Below are 22,938 nucleotides of genomic sequence, written 5' to 3'. Positions count from 1 at the left end.
TGAGGAGAGCGGAACAGGATGGGGACACACTGAGTGGCATATGTGGCTCCTGAGGAAATAGGGAGGTGTGCCTTTGAGTAACCAGAATGAGAAGGAGTATTAGCTTGTGCCCCATTTGGGTCATGAAGCAGCTGGGACCCAGTGAGCCTGTCTCCTCTCCTGGAACCAGGTTCCCCAAATCTGCAGGGGCTGGGGGCTCCTTGAGGTCCCTTCCAGCTATGCCTCCCTGTGAGCTCCCCCCCGCCTGGACCTCTCTCTGCATCTTTCCCCCATCTTCTCTGCACTGGCCTCCTTACTCTCCCTGTGCCCTCCAGGCAGGCTGCTCTAGACCCAGCATTCTTCTGAAACCTCTCTCCTCCTCTCCATCCTGTTGGCACCATGCTGGCCCAAGCTCCCATTACCTCTGTAACAGCATCTGCAGTAACGTGTGTCCTTGGCCACTCCCACAGCAGCAGAACGACATAATCATGTCCCCACCTCCACAGCCGCTTTTCTCTACTCCCAGTGGCAGCCCCACCCAGCTCCCTGCTCCACAAGCTCCCCAGCTGTCTGCTCTGCCTCTTCACCCACCCACTTAAATGTCTATCCTCCCCTTCCAGGAAGCTCTCCCTGCCTCCAGGGCAGGCCAGAGCCCTATCCACCAGAGTCACAGCCCCTGGCACTTCTCCTCTGAGATACTTGAATTTACTGAGTTAAATACATTAAATACCCCACTGACACTGTTCAATGTCTGAAACTACCCCCTGGAACATCAGTTCTCTGAGGGCAAGACCCTATCAGTCTTGGTCACTACCATATACCCAGCATCTCACCAGGGCCTGGCCAAGAGAGTGAGCTTAATACACATATGCTAATTGAATGAATAAATTCATAGACATTGATTAGGACTCTGCTAATATCTATTATTTACAGGGCATCATCATTTACAGGGCCTATGAATGGCACGGACCGTCTCAATTTAATTTTCACAATAACCCCATGAGGGTAGATCATTACCATCCATCCCTACTTGACAGATGAGAAAACCGAGCCTCAGAGAGGGCAAGTAACTTGTCTAGGGTTGCTCTGCCAGAAAATATACACATTCGCCATGGAGCAGACAGAAGTGACTCTAAAGCCAGGATTCAAACCCATGTCGGACACTGAGCACCCAGATGCACTAGACCTGGTCCCTGCCCTCAGGAGAACCCCAGGCTGATGGGAGAGGTAGGCACAGGGTAAAGTGCTGAGGCTCCTGCAGAGCCATGGAGAAAAGAGAGGGGCGAGAGGGGCTACCCTAGAGGCCAGCAGTAGGTCTAAGCAGGTGTCCTGAGAGCGGGCATAGGGTGTGACCCAAGCATACCAGGACAGACAGGTAATCTGGGCTGAAGGAGTTGGGCAGGGAAGAGCAAACCCCTCACCCCGAGCCCCCCTCCCCAGGTCAGGGTAACTACAGAGTACAGCACCAAGAGTGGCTGAGCAGCTCCTTCTAGAAGAAAATCACCCCAGTATACAGAGCGGGACCCCAGGCACGAAGGCTGAGCCAGGCAAAGGACAGGAGTTTCAATTCTTCAATTCAGAGCTTAGGCCAGCATGAGCTGTAACTCCCCATCCCCATGCTCATTAAAGATGCTTTTGTTTACACACCTCCTACCATCAACAGGGATATTTGGCAAAGCAAAATGCTCCCTAGTGGACATTCAAGGCCAAGAAAATAAAAATGCTAATCCAGAGAGAGGCACCACTGCCACTAATGTCGCCTTGCGCTGTGCCAGACACAGGGCTGGGCTGTTTACGATATCACCCCTCTGCTTTGGGGATGAGGCCAGGGATGTGGCTGGGAGAGGCTGCCCCAGGCATAGGTGACCTGGGCTTCAGAGCCTGAGATCCTGTGTCTGAAAACCAGCGAGGCTCAAGACCCGTTGCTTCTGGTCCCCCATCCCCTCCCCCACCTTCTGCAAAGCTAGGCCCTTTTTAAGTAACAAACTCCCAGCCTGCCTTTCCCCCAACTGCTCTCTTCCCACTTTGCTGTCGAGACAGAAAACTATATCAAAAATGAGCCCCTTGCAGGCTGGGAACGATCATCCTCACTGCACAGATGGGCAGGCTGAGTTCCAAGAGAAGCAGGGAGCTGCCCAAGGGCTCAGAGAGATGGGGTATGCATGGGGCGATCCCAGCAAGAGAGCTGGGAGCAGGGGCTGGGCCCATGGCTCCACTGCACCTTCCTCCCCTGTGGTCCTGGTCTGAGTGCTCTGGACTGCATGGGGAAGGAGGGAGGCAGGCAGCAGTTGCAGGGTGTAGAAGGTACTCTGGGACCTCAGAAAGATCATTAGACAAACTCAGGGCTTGGCCCGGAGCTCTCTATGGCTCAAGAAGAAGCTAATGAGGCTCCAGGGCCTGGGGATCCAGAGTCAGGTATCCCAAGGGCCTCAATTTCCCCTCTTTTTTTTTTTTTTGTACTGGGGATCGAACTCGGGTACTTGTGCTTGCAAGGTAGGCAGCGGAACCACTGAGCTAAATCCCCGGCCCTTCAATTTCCCCTCTTGCATCCCAGCCAGTGGACCTGGCATGGCCCCACAGCCTTCTCACTGCTCAGCCCCTCTGCTGCCAGTGGGGTACTGAGCTGGAGGGAGAAGACTATCCAGGCAGATGTGCTCCCATGTGTACATACACTAACACCCTACCAGTGTACATCTGGCCATGTCAGAAGTCAAGGAAGCCACCAAGCTTCCTGGGGTCATGTTGAAGGAGTCAGGAGGTAGCCTGAAGAGGTTCCTTTCAGACTCCAAGTCCATTCTGAGGATAAGGATAAATGAAATAGATTAAAACACAGCAATAGGATCAAGTTTACGAGGTCATGATGACATAGAACAGTCACTGTTGGAGGAAGGTAAGGAATCAACTCGTCTTTTGGAAACTGAGAAATCAGGGGGAAGAATTTAGCGTTGATCCTGCCTTTGTTCTACACATTGTACCACAAGGTAACCAAAAAGTGGGTGATGTGAGGTCTCTATCTGGAAAAGAATTCCAGCTAAGAAACAAGGAAGAAATGATAACATTGAGGCCACCTTGCAACCACTGAATAAATTTAGGGAATGATCACTGATGGGTTGTTCCATCATGAGATAAGACAACCAGATATTCTCCACTTCCAGAATGAAGAACATGACATCTATGAAGCACTATGCCAAAAAACAATTGTCCCTGGACCTTATAAACCCTCTAGAGCCAAATACTAGTTTATAGGAAATGCAGGGAGCAGAGAGCATGTTAACACTGCAAGGGTGCCGTAAATAAGATTCAGACAGTGGGAAATCCAATGGGACCAATGACCCAGTTTCTTTTGTAAATAAACTTTAAGGAAAAATAAAAAGAAGGGCAATCAACCAATTGCAATTATGAATCTTTGGATCTCATTCAAACAAACTGTAATGTGCATGCATATTTGGGGCACAAGTTGAAAATTAGAACACTTGCTGGGTATTCGATGATACAATTTGATTGTCCCTAATTCAAAAATCTGAAACTTGAAACTTTTTGAGTGCTGAACATCATACTGAGAGAATTTTTTATTTTGGAGCACTGCAGATTTTGGATTTTCAGATTAGAGATGTTCAACTACTAAAGCATATGCAAATATTTCAAAATATGAAAAACTGAAATCTGAAACACTTATGGAACCCAAGGATTGTGGAGAAGGGATACACCACCTGCATTAAGGAATTATTCTAAAATATCTCAATTGGATCATGGTTACTGTTATTTCATGAGCATTTATCTTTCACAGCTTTATCCACATGAAACTGGTTACAGATGAAGTGATAAGCTGCTGGGGTGAGGAGTAGCTGACAGGCCTTGTCGTAAAGAGATGGGTATAGGGAGCATATTAAGAGGTGCTCCCTACTCTTGTGGTGTCTATAGTTGAAGTTCCCCATCACCACAGACACTACAACACAGTCTGGCAGTGCAAACCCTATGTGTGGGCTCTGCTGGTCCTCACCTCATCCCTCAACATGCCTCTTGTGGGCCCTGCAGAAATCTACCATGCTTGCCAACCACTCCAGGATGCCTTGTGGCATCTCACCCCTCTATGTGTGGGTCCATCTGCCTTCACATCCCCTTCCCCTGTCCCTTAAGGGCTACTCCCAGGCACAGTTGAGGAGCCGCCTTTTGGCTCACCAGCCTGTCCCTTTCCTCAATGACAGGGAGGAGCTCCATAGGGACAGGGGCCAAGCTGGACTCCTCCCCAGTCCCCAGCATGCTGGACAGGGCCCGGCTCAGCTTCAAAGCTGACTAGAGTCTTACTGAGAGGAAAATCCCCCATGCTGATCACAGTGAGGCTCCCAACCAGCTGATGACCTTGTAGACACTACTTAACACCATATTATCAACCTCCTGCATGACAGGGACTTAAGTTTGAACCAGGCTACCTCTCTGAGCCTCAATTTGCTCATTTACCTACTCTACCTCCATGAGAACTAAAGTAGATAGCCTCGGAGGTACTTGAAACACTGTAGAGGGCTCTGCACATAGGATTTGTCCTTTTGGTGTATGGAGTGCCCGTGTGGGCACTTGCACAACAAGCAGTAACCCCAGGGTGGGTGGGGGGGGGAATGCCAGGTTATCTTCCTTCCCAAGAGGACAGTGTCCCATTTTTCTACCTCCTGGGTTTTCTTGGGGCTCCCACCCAGATCCTAGGGGCTGGATTTCAGCCCCCGGGGGGAGCAGCAGATGCAGACACTGCGCAGGCCATGTGACAGAGAGGAGAGGGTCAGGATCCTAGGGAGGGCAGCCTGCTCAGGACCTGTATGTGAACACACACCTGTGACATTGTGTGTACAGATGTGGGAACACACAGAGGGGGCTTTCCAAATTTCTGCCTGGGACCTTGAGAGCTGGCTCACAGCATTTCTGAGCAACACAGGCAGGGCTGTGAGGTAAGGGGGCTGCAAGGGGGTTCCCATGTCATCCAAGATAGGGAAGGTGGGCCACAGGCCTGTCTGAGTCCTGAAACTCAGTGGGCTCCTAGTTTGAGCCTCTGAGATTCCTTGGGTCTCAGCTTCTGATTCCAAGAGTCTCAAATCCCCCAGGGTTCTCATGCTGGGACTGGAAGAGTCCAGGAAGACCGGGTGCTGTCACCATCTGCTCCCCAGGGATTGGGCATGTAGGGTGGATTCCCACCCTGGCTGAGGCCAAGACCCAGGTAGGTCCCCAGACTTGGGCAGACCCCTCCCGTGGACCTCTGCTCCCCAGCTTCAATGTGAGGGCTAAGCACCCCCTCAGCTGACCATCTGAGCTGAGCAGGGTGGTAGAGAATGCACCCCAAGACTGTTCTCTGGGACTACAAGGCCAGGCCGGTGCCTGACAGTCTCTCCAGGCCCCATTCCCTGCTGCCATGGGCACTGGCCTGCTGTGTTTACCTCAGGCAACTCCCTTCACACCTCAGAACCTCCAGTACCTGCTCAGTTTACAGGTTCTCCTGACCCCTCCTTAGAATAATTTGAAGAAACTGCATGAACTGCAGATATGTACTAATAAAATAAAAATAAAATTTAGAAAAGAATAATCTGAAGAACAAGCAGTAACTGGGGCAGTAACAACAGGCACAAAGGAGAGGGTGTCGCATCAGCTTTGTGGAGCTCAAATGCTTTACATATTAACTCATTCAACCTTTAGGAGGCTCGGGGAGGCTGCCCAGAATCACACAGCTGGCCAGTGGCTGCCCAGGACTAGGGCCCTCACCACTGGGATACCCTACCTCTGAGGGGCAGAGGCTCAGGGAGTAGCAAGTCTCCTTGGCCTATCATTTCTTGTGTTATCTATGGAAAATGGGTGATTTCCCTATGGTGTGCTCTGGGGACAGAGCCAGGCCACTTCTGCTGTCCAAGGAGAGCTGGATTCCTCCTCTAATGGGACCTTCCCTCCTCCAGAGGCACCTGTAGGAGTGGCTGGGGCTGGTGGCTGGGAGACAGGCTTGGGGAGGGGTGTGTTCAGGAAGCAGAGACTTCTGAGAAACTGGGTTGCTGGGCTGGGGAGGGGTCTCTGGATGCATTGAGGTGGCAGCTGAGGGAGGCTCTGGGGTAAAGGAGAGAGGCAGTGAGACACAGCTGCAGAGCTCTGAAGCAGGGTCATTCCTGGGCAGAACCACAAGTGCGGCCTCTGACTGTCTCTGGAAAGGAAGTCACCTAGCTGAGCCTGAGCCCATGGCGGGAAGGACACATCTCCTCGGCCCTTCCCAGGGATCAGTGTTGTGGGGTCAAAGATCCACAAGCCCATTTCCTCTGGAAGCTGGGAAGGAGGTCTCCTCCTCTGGGTCTTGGTTGTCTCTGTCCACAAGAGAAGATTTGAATGATGCTGAGAGGAGAGAGGTGTGAAGGACTGATGGGGCACTAGTGTGGCCTGGCTCGTGGCTATCAGTGCCAGTTTCAGTGTTATTGGGTTATAGGTTTAATACTGCCAGAAGAGCAGGACAGGAAGGGGCTTCACAGAACCAGGCTGTTCCCTCTGGAAGGTCAAGGTCCATCAGAGGACACAGCCAATCAGTGACCAGGCCAGGGGAAGCCAGGCTAAACCCAGGCCCAGGGCTGTTCCTACTGCCTCCTTGGCCACTCTTTATGTTCCATCTGCCCCTGCGCAGTCAACCCTGGCCTCCCTCAGCTCCCTCTATACCCCTCCCAGAGGCTGGTCTGGGGCTATTGTTAGAAAATCAGGAGACCTGTGAAACCCTGATATAAGGTCTGCAGTCACCTGACTGCTCTGGGCTCATCCCTGAAAGCTGGCAGCAGGAAAGGGCAGGGGATGCAGGAGGCAGAGGACACAGCTCCAGGGGGGAGCAGCATTCACAATGAGACATACCACCAAGGCGCGGGCACACAGCCTTTATTGGGGACACACAGCAGGCACAGCAGAACAGCAGAAACACTGGGGACCCCACGGGGCTGATGGGGTGTGGCAGGGTGGGGAACAGGCAGTCTGGACCAAGAGTCTCCCCAGAGCTGCCGGGGGAGGTCAAGAAAACAGGCAGAAGAGCCCCTGCCCAGGGGTCTACCTGCAGGGCTCCCAACCCTCAGTGGAGAATAAGGCAGTGATGGCCGCAGGCAAGGCCATCTCTAAGCATGCCCCCAACACACTCAGAGTTGTATATTTCAAAGGACCAGAACTCACCCGTCAGCCAACCCCTGCCCCTAGCATCCACTCCAACACCTGGGGCTCACCCTCCAGCAGCCCCAGCCACCAGGGATGGTTCCGCTCCACCACCTCTCAGCTCTCAACGCACTGTTCTCAGGCCCAAGCGGCAGTGCCCTGGCTCTGTTTTGGGAGGAGAAATGTCTGAGACACACAACTGGCCAGGGACAAAACACATGGCTGGCTCTGGGACAGGGTGTTGGGGGCACTTGTTGAGAGGCTATTAGCTGAACCCAGGCAGCAGATCAGGCCCCTCCTCAAAAGGGGGTCTGGGCCTGTGCAATGTGAAGGAGAATGAAGCTTGGGGCTGGAATTGAACCTGCTGATAACCGTGCCCCCAGCCTGTTTCTAGTCTGTTTGGTGAGAGGGTTGTTCCCAATGGCCACAGAGGCCAGAGTGTCACACCACTGCTGCCTCCAGCCCACTTCTGAACATAACCCAAGGGATGAATGAGCAGGACCAGTCCCTCAGGCCTTCCCTGCCCACCAGAGCACCCCTAAAGCAGCAGGGGAAATGGTGAGAGAGGCTTCAGGAGGACAAAACACCTGCCCCCACCACAGTGAGCTGACAGAAGCCTGACTTTGGACTCCTCTCTACTAAACTGTTTCCTCCTTTTCTGAGTGAATCACAAAATCTCCCAGAAGGAATCCCTGCACCAAGGGGGATTCAACCACTGTCATGTCAGCCAAGCCCCTGCTGAGAACCACACATGAACAGCAATTATTCAACAGATAATCTACAGGTTGACTTGTGTGTAGGGCAGGTATAGAACTCTAATATATATCTGTATGAAAAACAGCACACACATATTCTCTCTCAGTATATATACCTACATGTATCCGTGGCTAGATTTCTTACTCAACTTGACAAACTGCCCTTCACACTTTCATGCTTGCAGTCACAGGAACCTGAGCTAGTTCTGCAAAACCAGCTAATCCCACCACCAAAACCAACCTGCAGCAACACTACCCCATGTCCTGAGGGCTTTGAGGTGTTGTAGGATCACACCAGCCCAATGCTGGGAGCGGTGTTTTCCTGGGTCCTCAGGCCGGGTGTTCAAATCCTGATGTGGGCTTCAGTAAAGGGTGCTATGGCCAGCAGGCAGCAAACACCTGCTTGCTGGGTTCCCAGAGGAGGAGGCTGCTCCTGCATCTCAGTCTCCCTGTCCCTGGAGGAAGCCAGATGGCGGGTGGTTTGGATCTCTCTCTCTCTCTCTGTCTCTTTCTCTCTTAGTCTCTTTCAGTCTGTTTCCACCATAATGAAGCAGGGAAGGCAGTCCTGTGGTCTTTCCCTCCGCCCATGGTAGCACCGGCGAGGCATCTATCATCTACAGCAGCAGTGGCAGTGAATGGTCCAGCTTTTAGACCATGGAGCTGTGGGCCTTTCCTATGAGCCAGAGCACAGGCACCACAGAGAGGAAGAACATGGGGCTCAGGGGGTCTCTGGCCAAGCCCAGGACAGGCTGAGAGCTAGAAGAAAGTCCTCAGAAATGCACATGGGCGGAAGTCTAGGTAGGGGGAGGGTGGTGGGCCAGAGGAGGAGTGGCAGGGAGGCAGGGAGTAGCCGCCATCAGAGCTGGCTAAACACCACAGAGGCCTTGAGGTTGTCAGGCTCAACCCCCTCGCTGAAGGTAATGAGAAAGTACATGACCTTGCGGACCTTGGCCAAATCTGACAGGCGCTCCCCAAACTCCAGGGCATCAGCTTCATTGCAATCCATGACATCTGAGTCCTCCTTGCGCCAGAAGATGGCAGCGGGGTCCAGCAGCTGCCGTGTCATGAGGTTGGTGAGGTCAGGTGTCCAGTTCTGAGAGGTGCCTGTGATGGTGACCTTGCCTGGCTTGTCCAGCTCAACATTCCAGCGCTCAAACTGCAGCCTCTGCTGCTGGATAAAGTCGATTCGGTACACAGACTCGGCTGGCCTCAGCAGCTTCTCACCATCCTGGCGCTTCTCCCCACGCTGCTTCAGGCTCTCCATGCGCAGCCGCATCTGCTTGGTCAGGTATTGGTCCAAGACCAGTGGCATCTCCAGCTGCTTTGGCCCATCCTCTGCCATGGCCCAAGCGCTGCTTCGGCCTTCTAGGAGCTGAGTGGGCTGGGGCCTCAGATGCCAAGAGAAGAGGCCGCCCCGGAGGACTCCGCCTCCCCAGTCCCCACCCTTTGTCCCCTTGTCACCACTCCCTGCTCCACCCGGTTCTTAAAATGGGGTATGTGTATGTGAGGGTGGGAGGCTCCAAACACCTCCTCTCTACTCCTCATAGAAGCAGTAATGCAGTGCTTCAGGCAGGCAGGAAGGTGACAGGCTCCTCGGGGGCCAGAGTGCTGATGTCAACTGCTGTGGCAACCACCTTGACTACAATAGCTGGGCTGGGAGCTGCTTATTTGTAAAGAAGGGAGCCAGAGAGGGAGGGGGACCACACACCTGCCACAGGCAGTAAGGACAGACTGGAAGACCCCTGGGGGTACGGGCTGGACCAGAGAGAAGTGTGTCTTGTCTGTGGACTCTGCTTCCCACATCCCCTGGGAACTCTCCTCTCTACTCCCACTGCCAGGACCTCAGCCCTGCCACCATCATTTCCCACCTGGACCCAAAGCTCTCAAACTTCAGGGCACATCAGAACCACCTGAAAGGCATAGAAACATTGCTGAGAATTTGCATTTTGCAGGGGCTGTGTCTTGAGACCCACTGACCAGCTCCTTCTAACCTGGTGGTCCCGGACTCAGCCTTGTCCCATGGTAGCCACATAAGCAGGTTTCACCTCTACTAAAACCCCACCACCTATTCCATCTATATTGATCCTCCTCCCAGGAGCCTGGAGGCCAAAGAAAAATCTGGTGAAAGTTTATATCCCCAGTGACCAAGAGGAGGCAGGAGCCCAGCTATGAGGGTAGCAGTAAGGGAGAGGGGCCATTGTCACGATGTGCCACACCCAGAAAACAGGACAGAGGCACTACCCAAGGTGTAGCAATGGAAAACAATCTGAGGGGTCTGGTGGACCACAGGCATAATCGATTGCTAGACGGAGGCTGTCAATTAGTGGTATCGTGGGGTAAGTGAACAGCAGGGGGCACCAAGGAAGACAGAGCACCAGATCCTCAGGTGAGGGTCTAGTTCAATGGTAAGTACTCATTTAGCTTGTGTGAGGCCATGGGTTCCATTCCCCGTGCCACAAAAGTAAACAAACAAATAAACACATCACCTGAAGCCCTGGGGTCAATTCTAGGGGCCATCAGCAGTAACTGGAGAGAGCCGCATGGTGGAAGATGTTAAGCCACCTGTTCTCAGAATCTTATTTTGTAGCTGGAAAAGCAGGGAAGAGGAGAACAATTTGGCTGAGAAGCTATTGTTGGGGGCTTCTCTTTTCTCTGTGAGGAGAGATTCTATTCTTCCCAGCACTAAATTTTGCATTTTATTTATATGTTTGCTTAGATTAGTTTTGTTTTGCAACACTGGCACTTAAACCCGGAGCCTTTTACCCAAGCACTCTACCAATGAGCTATCCTGTTTGCGTGGTTTTTGTGTCTGTGATGTCCCCACACTAGACCATAACTCCTGAAGAGGGCAGGGACTGTGCCTGTCTTATTCATCACATTAAGCCAGCACCCAGAATAGGACCTGCCACATAGAAGGTTCTCAGATATGCTCATTAAATAGTGAGTGAATGAATGAATGAATGAGTGACACTGATGAGAGAACAGCTAAAATGATGAACCACAGGGCCCCAGACCAAGGACAGCAAGAGGATGGAGCACAGGTGAGGAGCAAGCATGGGGTACTTGCCAATGGGAAAATGAGATCTGGACCAGGTTTGCACTGGGCTAGGGAGGGGGTAAGAGGCCAGGAGAGGTGGGAACTGGGCCTCTGACTGAAGCCCTCCATGGAGAGAAATTCCAGGCCAGGGCGTGGCTATGGAACCAAATGACCAAGGCGGGAGAAGAAGGTGACTGGAGAAGAAATCAAGAATTCAGTCTAGGGAAATGGGTGGAGGCAGTGTATGCAATAGCCACATGGACACAGTAATCTTCAGAATACGGCAGTTCTTGGGGTACAAAAGTCTAAGAAATTGTAAGTGCCAGGCCCTTTGTGCCAGAGCAACAGGCCAGGGTAGCTGGGTGGCAAAGGACAGCAAAACAGTGGGTTGAGAGTGGGGAGCTAAAAGCATGCAGGCAGGCTGGACTCATGTGAGAAAGCAGTCCTTGAGGAAAGAAGATCCCCATTTCTGGATTCTAGAGGACAGGGGGGGGGTGGCTTCTGCTAGTGAGGATCTAGGGGAATAAAGACTCCAGGGGAGGCCTAGTCGCAGACTGGACAGAGGAGTATGACCTGCAGGAGGCTGAGGGTGAAGGACATTGGGACCGGGCTTCACAGGGCGGGAGGCAGAGGGCAGTAAGGGCCAGGGGATGGTCCTTGGGGAGAGGGGATGGAAAGAAGGTGTGTGTCGAGGCTTGTGGCCCAGGGGCAGGAAGACGTCATAAGATGCAGATGGTATCTGGGACCACCAATGTCCACAGACCTCTGTTCAGCTGCCAGATACTTGGGAAGACCCAACAAAGGCTGGGCAGAGGAATAAATTCAAGAAAGCAAGCTCCCAACATGCATACACAATTGCAAAAATGTGCATAAAAACCAACCAACCAAACAAAATCCTCCTTAATCCCAAATGGAAAAAAAGGCATAAGGAAATATAGAAAACCCTCAAGTATGGTTGTTTTTGGGCAACAATAGTCATATGACTTTTTACCTTTTATACTTTTTAAAGTCTTCTGTCCCCAGTATCTAGTTGTGTACTGTGGACATTAATGAGCACCGAATGAACTAAGTAACTGTGAATGTGGATTGCTTACATAACAGGGCAGGGATAGAATGGGAAACATTTAACTAGAACTAAGTCAAACTCCCTACCATCTTGTGCCTCTCCTGCCCCTGCTCAAGCACTGCTCTCCCTGCAACTCTTGCCCTGCACATATCTAGGCTCCCCTGCATGGACCCTGGGCCCAGGCTGCGGAGCAGGAAGCAGACCTGACTCCTGCTTGGGCTGCACAAGGTACCGGGGAGACAAGCTCATTATAGACCTTGGATCTGGCCTAGGCCAGGCCTGATGGCAATGCCCATCCAAACTGTCACATCCCGATTTAAGTTCACAGAGTCTGATCACCTGAAGTCCACTGCCCTGCCCTCATGAAACATGTAGGCAAGGTGGGAAGGCCATAATGACCAGGGATCCCCTAGGCAGGGGAGCCCACTACCAAGAAGTATCTGGCCAGGAGGGGATCTAAGTGTAAGAGCCACTTCTACATGTTAAGGGCCTGTCCTCTTCCCACCATCCTATGTGCTGGGTTGCAATGAGGCCAAAGAAGGAATGTGACTGGCCAAGGGAGCCAGCCAGAATCATAGGTCTGGTTGTCTTTGAATCCTGTACCCATGAGTCCCAAGGCCTCAAGGACGAGGAGTAAGGGGTGAGTTCTGGGAGGAGGGACATGTGTATCCCAGTAGGACACACCTGTACCTGCGGCTCAGCATCCAGACTATGAGCCTGGAGGGTGAAGGTGAGGATGCAGTCAGGCTGAACATCTCCCGGCCCCTCTGCCCTTTCAGGGAGAGAAAAGGTGGGGCAAGGGAGGCCCTACAGGGCAACTAGGCCCAGAAAGTGAGGGGTGATAACAAACAGAGCCCAGTCAGTGGGGACAGAAGGGGACGTAAGCACAGTAATGAGCTCCCCGGGGCCTCCTCTGGGACCCAGAGACTGTTGCCACAGTAGCACCCAGAGGCAGAGTGCAATTAGCCAAGAGCACCAGCCCTACCCCAGCCTTCCCCAGCACTACCCAAGCTACTGTAGATCAGCCTCCAGGCCCTGGCAACCTTGAGACCCCTGGGCTAGGGTCCCACCCTCTGCAGAAGGAACCTTCAGCCCCGGGATAAAAATAAGGCTGCTGAAGATGGCACAGCATCAAGGACAGGTCTCCTGACTGAGTTGTGGTCTCCTTCCTCCACCAGCAGAGTGGGAGGCTGCCGCAGGGGACTGTAGGACAGGCCCAGCCAGGGGCACAGCTGTGAGACCCCTCCCTGCACATGCTCAGATGGTTCCAGCCCACTGACCACTGGGGAGCAGCAGGCAGCTGGTCAGGTCAGTAGCTGGGTCCAACAATCTGGGGTAGACCTCTCCTTCCAAACCTCTCTGGAGCCCTCTTTGTGCATGCCACCACTAGGCTCAGTGGGGAGGGACAAGCTGGCCCTGCTCTACCCTCTGGGAGCTCACCTCGAGGGGAGATGGCAGATAAACAGGCAATTACCGGGCAGGCAGAGGTGGGGAGTCAACCCTTCAGGGCTCCCACGTGCCACCTCCAGCCCCAGGCCAGTCCTCACCTAGGTACCAGTAGGGCTCAGAGGTAAAGGCCTGGTACTGAGCTCAGAGAAGGGGGCTGGAGCCTGGAAGCTGCAGGGTGGGGACCAGGTCTCTACTCAGAGAACTACTCCAGATCCAGATCCACTTGAAGCCCACAAGAAACAGGATCTCTGAGACTCCCCAGCTTGGATGTCCCATGAATACCCACACCTATAGGATGCAGTAGTGGCCTCTGCCAGGGCCATTAGAGCCTACAGCATGCAGCTTCCTGACCCCTACAGGACCAGCAGGGGTCAGGCCCCAGGGATGCCCACCCAGCTTAGAAGACACAGGGCAGGAAACCTGCCAAAGTCCCAGCCTTGGCTGAGGACACAGCTCCCTCTGACTGCAGAGGGGCATAGTGGAGGAAGAGGAAAGACTCGCTGTGCTCCATGGGGGCGCCCCTACGTTCTAGGAGTAACTGCCCTAAAGCTAGTCATCACAGCCGCACTTCACTGAGGGCTGTGCTGTGAAAGATGCTGTAACAGCATCTCATTCCAGCCTCACACCTCCTGAGAGGCAGCTACTCCGATTCTGCAGATGAGTAACCACGTTCAAAGCTTCCATTTACTAAGACTGAGGATCAAACCCAAGACCAGGAGACTCAGACACACTGGGCTCTTACATCCCTCTGCATCTCTTTTGCAGGAAGAGCAGGAAGGGCAGAGATGAGAATGGGACAATGACTTGTATTTGCCGGGAGGGGAACACAGGTCTCCCCTGCAATCCCTGCCGAATGTGTCTGGCCTCCTTTCCAGCCTCCCTTCCTCCCCAGGAAAGAAACTCTGAGCCCTGGATTTAAGGCCCTATTGCCAAATGCTGCCACAAAAGATCAGGTGGCTCAAGCAGGGCTCATTCATTCCAACTGCAATCCTTTGGGTGGGGTCCAGAACTCCAGCATCACAGAACCAGGAATCATGAAGCTGAGGATCATCTGGACCACCCGCACTGGCCTGGGAAAAGCAAGGCTCAGAGAAGGACAGCAGCTGGCCCAAGCACACAGCAGGTAATGGGCAGGGGTCCCTGCGCCCTGTTAATGATGTCTCCACACCAAAAATGAAGTAGAAGGCTTCCACATTTCACAGGTATATGTTCTGCTCTGGGGACAGGAGGCCCCCAGTGGGGAGGAAGGGACACATCAGAACAAATTCCAGCCCCTGCCCCTGGGGATACCTAGCTGATGGGTCAAGAAGGCAAATCCAATGCTCGGCCATCCTGAGGGACCCAGCGTCTCCCCACCCCTGCCCTCATGCTGGCTTTCAGGAAGTCCCATCTGCCACAAGAAGGTGAGAAACTGGGCTGTGGGAACCCCAGCTGCCCCAGGGCTTACCTTTTGCCACAGCAATTCCCGGGAAGCCAGTGACGAGCAGGCGGCCACAAACCAGCAGTTGCCCACCTGGCCCTGGTGCAGGTCGTGGGAGCTGATGCCATCCACAAAGAGGCGGGGGTCCTCGCAGATGTCCTGCAAGAAGGCAGGGGAATGTGAGCCGAGGAGCACAAGGGCCCCCTGCAGCAGGTAAAGGACCTCAGAGCACACAGGGAGGATGCAGTCTGGCGCAGACCAGGGCTCACCTGTCTGCTCCCCAAACCCAGTTCTGCCCAGGTCCTTTCTGGGACACCCTATTCTTCCCTGGCCTGAGCACTCTTCTGCCAAAGGTGTGATGATGAACAAAGACTGTGGAAGGATGTCAGGGAACTGAACCGGGCCACCACCATCTTCCCCTGTGGCCCTCCCTGTCCCAGCCCATGCTGAGAGGCCCATGATCACAACAAAGTGGGCAGTGGGAATGAGACAGACACCAAAGAGCCTGACGAGCACAGGGAGGGGAGACTGGGGAGTGGACGGGTCAGGTCTCCTGTGGCATGTCCCTCGTGTGCTCAGCTGATCCTCCTCTGCCTGAGGAGTACGGAGTTAGGCTGCTGTTCCATTTTATGGATGAATAATGGAGGTTCAGAGAGGGGCAGAGATTTGTCAAAGGCACACAGCACACAAATGCCTAAGAGGGGCAGAAAGTCATTTGGATTTTCCATAGAGACTGGCAGGCATGGCCAGAGGGACTGCCCTGTAGGATGTGCAGGGAGCCAGGTAGGGGCAGCTGTAGGGCAGGGAAATGACTCACATCCTCCTGCTGGCCCCGGGGCCCAGTCCTTCCTACTTCTGAAAGCCACTTGCTGTCTGCTGGAGAGGCCCAGAAGGCGGGCTCCAGGACCAGCTGTTCTCTGCATAGGTCCGAGCCCTGGCCTGGGCTTCTCGAATCTTCAGAGTTTTCCCTAAGGGTCCCATGGACTTTGGCCTTAGCACAAAGAGAGACAATTTGGAAGGGCTGCCTCCTGGCATCCCCCAGGCCCACTGTGCCACCAGCCCGAGCTGGGTGCTGATAGATCTGAGCAGGGCAGCAGAAGGGGCCACATGGCCCTGGCCCTAGCCTGGGGAGCAGAGGTGAACAGATGGTCCACAGCTCCAGAGAGCCTGCCTTGCCCCTTGTGGGCTAACAGGCCATCTGTGGCAGGCCTGGGCATGGGAGTTCCCTTGCCTTGCCAAGGCCAGGCAGGATGCATCTGTGGCTGCATGAGCCACCCGTGTTCAGCAGCCCCCCACCCAGCCCCTCTACTCCTCCAGCATCTCACTCCATGGAGCCATGGGAGTGAACAACAAGGGCTGAGGGAGGTGCTAAGTCCTCTCAGGGCACCAGGTATCCTGCTGGTACCATGATCGATCCTCATCATGGCCCTGAGAGTTGGGCAGGATGCCCATCTCACAGATGAGAGGCTGAGCAGGCACAGGAAGGCCACAGTGCCTGGCTCTTCAGCAGCTTTGCTCTGGGCAGAATCATAGCTACTGAGGCCTTACTGCAGGCAGCTGGCAGAGGGCAGCAGAACCTTGAACTCAGAACCTCAGTTCCTGCTTGCCACTTACTGTCTGTGCAACTTTGGCCCAATGGCCCAACCTCTCCTCACTTCCACTTCCTCATCCGTTCAAAGGAGACCTACTGTTGTTATCCCTGCAGGGCTGTGTGAGGCCTCCACAGAGGTGCAGTGGTGGAGCACTCAACAGGGAAAACGATGCACAGGATGTTCAGGTCACATAAAGCGTTGGGACTTCTCTGCCCAGAAAAATAAGTGTTACAGGGGCAAGGAAAGGACTGTAACCCCCCCGGAGGGCACATGGGGAGGGACCTGACCCGTCCTTGCAGGTGGGATTACAGGATGGCTCAGGGCAGTGCGGTAGGGCAGTTTTCCCAGGGCAGAGGTCTCGGTCCTGTCATCCCCGGGCGAGGGGAACCCATGGACACAGTGGCCCTTATCTTGTCCCCAAGGTCATGCCTTATCTCTGGGGAAGCAGAGGAAGAAGCCCAGGCCTATCTCCTGCTGCCTCTCATTTTATCTCCCAGCCCCACCACAGTCAGCCCAGCTTTGGAGCCACAGGGAGCTATGACTTCGCATCTGTTGCTCTGAGGCTGGGAGGTGGGATGGAGGATGGAGGTCATGTCTGGAGGACCTGGCCACAGGGGCCACAGGAAGAGAAAAGCCACTGCCTGGCATCATCAGGGCCCGTGGCAGGGGGGAGGCAGGGGGGGTTGAGATGCCTCTGTACTTTAGATCCCCAGCCATTGCCCCATCCCACAGAGGAGGCCGGGCCCAAGAGGGGACAGTGATGTCCACAGTCAGGAGTGGACAGATGGAAAATTCTGGTCTGCAGGGCTCCTGACCAGTGCTCTCCTCCCCACTGTGTGGCGCTGCCGAGAGGGACCTGGGGACAAGCACAGCACAGAACAGGGTTCTGGTCCAGACATTTCCAGAGCTTGAAAGGGAAACCAGGAGTGCCTGACCTTGGGCTTCTGGGCTCCTGGGTTCTATCCAGGGCACAGCAGTGACCTGGGGTGATCAGCAGCCTGAGAGGGAGCAGAGAGGGGAGGCCTGGGCCATGTTACCCCTGCCAAGAGAGGCCTGGGGTTACCAGTTTAACCCAGAGAAACCAGGTAAGGTCACTGGTACCTGGAGTCTGGAGGACACCTTGGGGCACCTGTAAAAGAACAGTCATAGAAATGGCTCCTGAGGAACAGGCACCTGCTGTGAGCCGAGCACTGTGCCAAACAACCCTGTTAGACAGAAAGGAAACAAGGCACGGAGAGGTCAGTCACGTGCCAGGGCCACACAAGAAGCTGTGAACTGAGACTCCAACTCAGGTAGCCGGGCTCTAGAACCTCTGAGTAAGCTAGCTTTTATGATGACAAAATCACCCTTCCTTTACTGCCCTGTCCTACACCCAGCTGAGGGGGTCTCACTACATAGGAGTGAGATGCAGCCCAGGCCTTCACCCTCTACCTTGGGGGCTAGGCTTCTCATGGCCATCACTTGTCCCTCTCCTTGTCCTAGGTCACCAGCTGGACATAAGCCAGGGTTGGTCGGGGTTGGTCTCTGCCTTTGAGAAGAAGGAGCCAGAACTGAGCCCATGTGAGCAGAGCTGGGATGGTAGAAGCCCAGAGGGACCAGAGAGGCTGCTGGGTGGAGAGACACTGCCACCTTCTTATCAGGTGGGGAGAGGGATGTGGGCAGGGAGGCTCAGGCAGGATGAGGACTCCAAATGCCCCTCAGACAAGGTCTGGCTCCCCCCTGGAGACACACTGCTTCTAAGGGGACCTACGCCTAGTCACCCACACTCTGCTATCACTGTCCTTGCTGGCTTGGCCTTTGGGTTTCCCACACCAGCCCGAAAGCTCTAGGGCCAGGCTCGCCAGGCTATGCCCATCTCCAGGGTGAGCGGGGTCTGCATACTCCTTGGGTGCTGCAAAGAGGGTCCCTGAGAGGAAGGGAGGAGAGTGACATGCAGGCCTGGACAGGGCCACTGTGAGCCCTGGGCCAGGCCATCTGAGGGCTGGGGTGACTGCTCCTCTGCTCAACTTTCCTCTAGGGCATGGCCTCTTGCACCTGCAGGAAACTCTTACCCAGCCTGCTATGCCAGCTTGGCAAGGTTCAGGCCACAGCCCTGGCCACCTTCCTCCTCGCATAGCAGGAAATTCAGGTTTCCAGTCCCGGTGCACAAACAACAGGAATGCAACACACACACACACACACACACACACACACACACACACACACACACACCTGCACCGAGGACCATCCCATTCCCCCATCTCCCTACCTCTTCCTCCACCCACCTTCACCTGTCAACCGTCCCACAATCTAAGGTCACAGGAGGAATCAACAGCTGAGGACACAGGGGCTCTGCCTGGGACAGGAGCAAAGGACAGCATTTTTAGGAGTCCGAGTCTATGGCCCTTCCTCTCCTCATCCCTGCCCCATCTCTTGCCGGAAGTCCCCATCCTTCAGGCTACCTCCTCTAAAGCCTGAACTCTGTCAGGCAAGTGGCCAGCAGGGGGTGGTTTCCGGGCTGGCAGAGCTGCTCAGCCCAAGCCTGGTGCAAATCACCAGCTATGCTCTCTCCAGAGGCCAGCACAGCCCAAGGGCATAGCCTTCCTTGGTAAATGAGCATGAGTCCTGGGGAGCAGGCTGGGGCCACAGGCTTGAGCTGGGGGAATCCAGGGAGAGTCCTACACTGGCTTCTGTTGGAAGGACTTCCACTTGTCCTCTCTGCATTCCACCAAAGGCCCCCCAGGCTGATGCCAGAATAGCGCTGGGTGGGGGGCACACTGCACCCTACCACAGCCCAGACCCAAGAAGAGAAAGTGGGCTCCTGTCCACACCCTTGGGATCCCCCAGCCTGCAGCGTTTGCTGACAGTTCCCATTTGCCTCTTATCTCTGTGACCAGACTATGAGGGAGGCAGGAGATGGCTACAGTCCTAAAAAGAACAGCAAAAACCAATAAGCCTCCAGGGGTTGGGTCAGCAGCAGGTGCCCTGGGTGGAAACCAAAGAGGACAAGGCCCAGTCCAATGTGTGTGTGTGTGTGTGTGTGTGTGTGTGTGTGGGAAGGGGGTGTCAGTAAGAGAAGGGACCCTCTGGATCCTGTGTTGCCAAAGAAAAGGTGGGCAGGATGGGCAAGGGAAGCTTTTCACCATCTCCCATGTCTCTGACACCTTGGGTACCCTCTTCACTTCAACCTTCAGAAACTCTAGTCAGCAAGAATCACTCTCCCCACTTACAGTTGAGGAACCTGATGCCCAGGGAGCGAAGTGACTTGGTCAAGGTCACACCTGGCCTCCAGTAAGGTAGGGTCAAGGCTGGAACTAGGTCTATCTGGCTCCCACCGGGCTCCCCATTCCACTTTGGGAGAAAGAAAGGCAGAACAGTGAAGGCCCAGAAAGCGGGCCAAGAAGCACCTCCCAGAATGGAGAAGCCACTAAACATCCAGCGCTGAGGAGGAGCTGGAAGTGGGCTTCCCTGGGGTGTAGAAAAAGCTGGCTTTCTGTTCGGTTTGTAAACAGTGGGTTGCAGGACCCAGGAAGTAGGACTTAGTAGAGACATAGCTGCCTCAGGCAAAAGTTTCACTGGACAAAGGTCAAGCAGCTGGGATTTAATAGCTGTGAGCTGGTTCGGCCCTACCCTTGACAAAGACAGACTTGACTTCCACTTCCTGCTCCACAACTTCCTACCCTGTTGGTGTCAAGGGGTCCCCTTGTTCTGGGCCCTGTCCTCAGCAGTAGACAGTACCTGCATAGTTGTTTGTTGGGGTTTTTTTTTCTGAGGCACATGCATATGTGTGGAACTGGGGATTGAACCAGGACCTTCCCATGGTGCTACATTCCCAGATCTCTCTCTCTCTCTCTCTCTTCTTTTCCTTCCCCTTTTCCTCCCCTCCCCTCCCTCCCTCCACTTTCCTTCCCTTCCTTTTAGTTTTTTGAGACAAGATTCCATTATGTAGCCCAGGCTGGTTTCCAACTAGTGCTGATCCTCCTGCCTCAGCCTCCAGAGAGCTAGGATTGCAGACATGGGCCAGTATGCCGATTCTTTTTGAGACACTGTCTTACTAAGTCATTAAATTGTCTAGGCTGGGCTTGAACTCGAAATCCTCCTGCCTCTGCCTTCCAGAGTGTAAGGGTTACAGGAGTGCATCACTAACCCGGTGACCACACACAATTTTTACACCCACACAGTCATCACCACACCACCCACATGGTCTCACACCCTGGGCTACCACAGTTTACCCGTGGGCTTCAGGCCCTGCACAGCTTCCCAGCTGAGAATAGATTCCCCTTGGGCCTTACTCAGATGTCTCCCTCATCACCAACCACATGCTCCCATGGCCCAGCAGGGCAGCACAGCTCTGCCTCCCTCAGCCCAGACTAGAAGGTGGTACCTGGTAGGGGCCAGGGAGGGAGGAGACCTGGCAGGACTTGAACTTCTGCAGCAAGGGGCTCAGAGAGGGCAGTGCATCCAGCACAGGTATGCAGAGCCACCAGCCCATCCAGCCTGCCCCAGCCAGGCCTCCCCGGGCTCCTTCCAGAGCCACGGACTGGTCATAAATGCCTTTACCCTCTAGGTCTGGAGATAGCCAGTGGCAGGAAGCGGGTCAGGACGAGGGCAGCGAGGGGCAGGGCACAAGCTGGGAAAAGAGCTCCAGTGTCCATGCTCTTCACTGCACTGGGCCTCACAGAGGCCACTTGAGGCTGGCCTCCTTCCTCACCCACTGAACAAAGGAGAGGGAGGAAGGCATGGGGAGCCAAGACCCAGGAAGTGGAAATCTCGTGGCCAGGCCAGGAAGTTCTGGGGAGCTCCAGAGAACCAAGGCCCTGCGTGGCCAGAGATTCCATCAAGCTCACTGGGCAGAGGCCAAAGGGCCAGGGCCTCTGGGGTGCAGTCTCCCTCTGCCAGGGACTCCCCAGGCAATCTTGGCGTGTTCCTTCTCCTCCCAGTCTCAGTTTCCCTCCCTCTCAAAAGTTCTAGTCCAAGAAAAGCACAGGATTTGTGGGTTAGAAGGGACTGGAGACCTAGTCTAGGAGAGGAACTCGAATACCAAATTTCATTTTCCCAAAAGGTCAAGGGAGACTGAGGGTTTCTGTAAAGACACAAATCTGACCCTGTGGTCTCTGCTGAAGCCATGTCTTTGAAGGCTCCCATGGCCTCAGGGCCAGTGCCAAGGTCCCCCACATCTAGTCTGTCTTCCTCACTTCTCTGTGGCTTGTGCCCCAGTAGCCGTGCCATGGCCGAGAGAGCCAGGCCTGCAGGTCCCCATTTGCCAGGCACCACTGCCCAGCGCTTCCTGCACAGGCCTTTGGCTCTGAGAGACTTACCTGAGAATCTCGCAGCAAGAGTCACAGCTCCCTCCCTGCCTGAGTGACCGGGCAGAACACGGTCTTCCTCACTAAATCGCTTCAGTGTGACCAACTTTCACAAGGTCTCCTACAAGGCTGTAGAGCCTGGGGAGCAGCCCGGGTCCACCATGTCCTGAAGTCTCCCCTTCCCCCAGGCCCACAGGGGACATCCACTCAGCAGGACCCTTCCCCAATCCATCCTCCCACGCAGGCACTGGAGTTCAACAGGAGGAAGTCACCACACACGGGCCACACCCCTTTGTTTATTTTAACAGGATCTGACCTCAGGTCCCAAGGCCAGGGGCCAGGATCCAAGATTGGAGTAGCAAAGAGAGGCCCCCTAGTCCATCTCAATCCATTCCCCTGGCAGTAGCTCGCTGTGCTGGGTGCCAGGCTGTGTTTCAAGCCTATGAGGTGGACACTATTACCTCTGGCTACCACTATGATCACTGATTAATCATCTTAATGATTATGATTCATTTATATGGGAAGTGACTTTCAAGATCTTTTTTTAAAATTTTTTTGGTACCGGGGATCAAACTCGGGTCCTTGTGCTTGTGAGGCAGGTGGTGAAACCACTGAGCTAAATCCCCACCCCTTCAAATTTTTTATAGTAATATGAAAGCAGATTCCTTATACTTGAATATCACTCCACATTTTACCAAACAAAGGTTACATCATCTCATTTTAACCCAAAAATGACCCCAGAAAGGAGGGTGGCAGGGATAAGGGGGCCATGGGATTGGGCCCAGTCTCCTGGCTCCCCTTCCAGGTCAACTCCCACATCAAAGGACCTGGCAGGGCCACCCCAACGTTCCTGCAGACTCAGCCCATGGAGAGTTGCCTCCGCCCCCAGTGGACACCTCACACTGACCTTGGGTCGCTTCCACCTAACAGCGGGTCCCGGAGCACCCTTGTAGTAGAGCGAGTCATCAGTGGCAGGGAAGTGCGGATCCTCAAAGAGCACCTTCCGGCGCAGACAGGCCCGCTTCAGGGATGAGTAGTTCTGGTCCTCATAGGCCTTCACACACGAGAACATGGCGGCGGCTGCCACACAGAGAGGAGGCAGGAACACCTGGAGGACAGGAAGCAAGACATTCATCACTCAGGGATACCAGGGTTCCTGCTGTGCACCCATCACTCTGTGATCCCTGACAGCCCTGGGAAGCAGGCATCATC

The 22,938-nt window shown here is 54.3% G+C and overlaps 2 protein-coding genes across 8 annotated transcripts in view; both read right to left on the bottom strand.

Moving 5' to 3' along the window:
* Capn5 (calpain 5) overlaps positions 1-22,938 on the bottom strand; it is a 54,304-nt gene that overhangs the window by 13,060 nt on the left and 18,306 nt on the right. For all 7 annotated transcript variants that reach the window (XM_087212001.1, XM_087212004.1, XM_004869661.4 and 4 more), the window contains exons 2-3: positions 22,634-22,834; positions 14,877-15,008 (exon numbers count right to left, since the gene is read on the bottom strand). In XM_087212001.1, the coding sequence (XP_087068127.1) occupies positions 14,877-15,008; positions 22,634-22,798 (297 nt within the window). In that variant the 5' untranslated portion in view covers positions 22,799-22,834. The remainder of the gene's footprint in view (positions 1-14,876; positions 15,009-22,633; positions 22,835-22,938) is intronic.
* On the bottom strand, positions 5-10,386 carry Omp (olfactory marker protein). Its single transcript, XM_021248240.2, has one exon. It carries the CDS (start codon positions 9,217-9,219, stop codon positions 8,734-8,736), a length of 486 nt encoding a protein of 161 aa, XP_021103899.1. The 5' UTR covers positions 9,220-10,386; the 3' UTR covers positions 5-8,733.

The sequence above is a fragment of the Heterocephalus glaber genome, unplaced genomic scaffold (genome assembly GCF_053883595.1).
Source record: "Heterocephalus glaber isolate CG9 unplaced genomic scaffold, H.glaber_assembly_v1.0 deba00001428, whole genome shotgun sequence".
NCBI lineage: Eukaryota > Metazoa > Chordata > Mammalia > Rodentia > Bathyergidae > Heterocephalus > Heterocephalus glaber.
This window is presented reverse-complemented; position numbering and strand designations above follow the sequence as displayed.

Coding starts and splice junctions, on each gene's coding strand:
- Omp (XM_021248240.2), bottom strand. CDS start 9,219: ATGGCAGAGGATGGGCCAAAGCAGCTGGAGATGCCACTGGTCTTGGAC.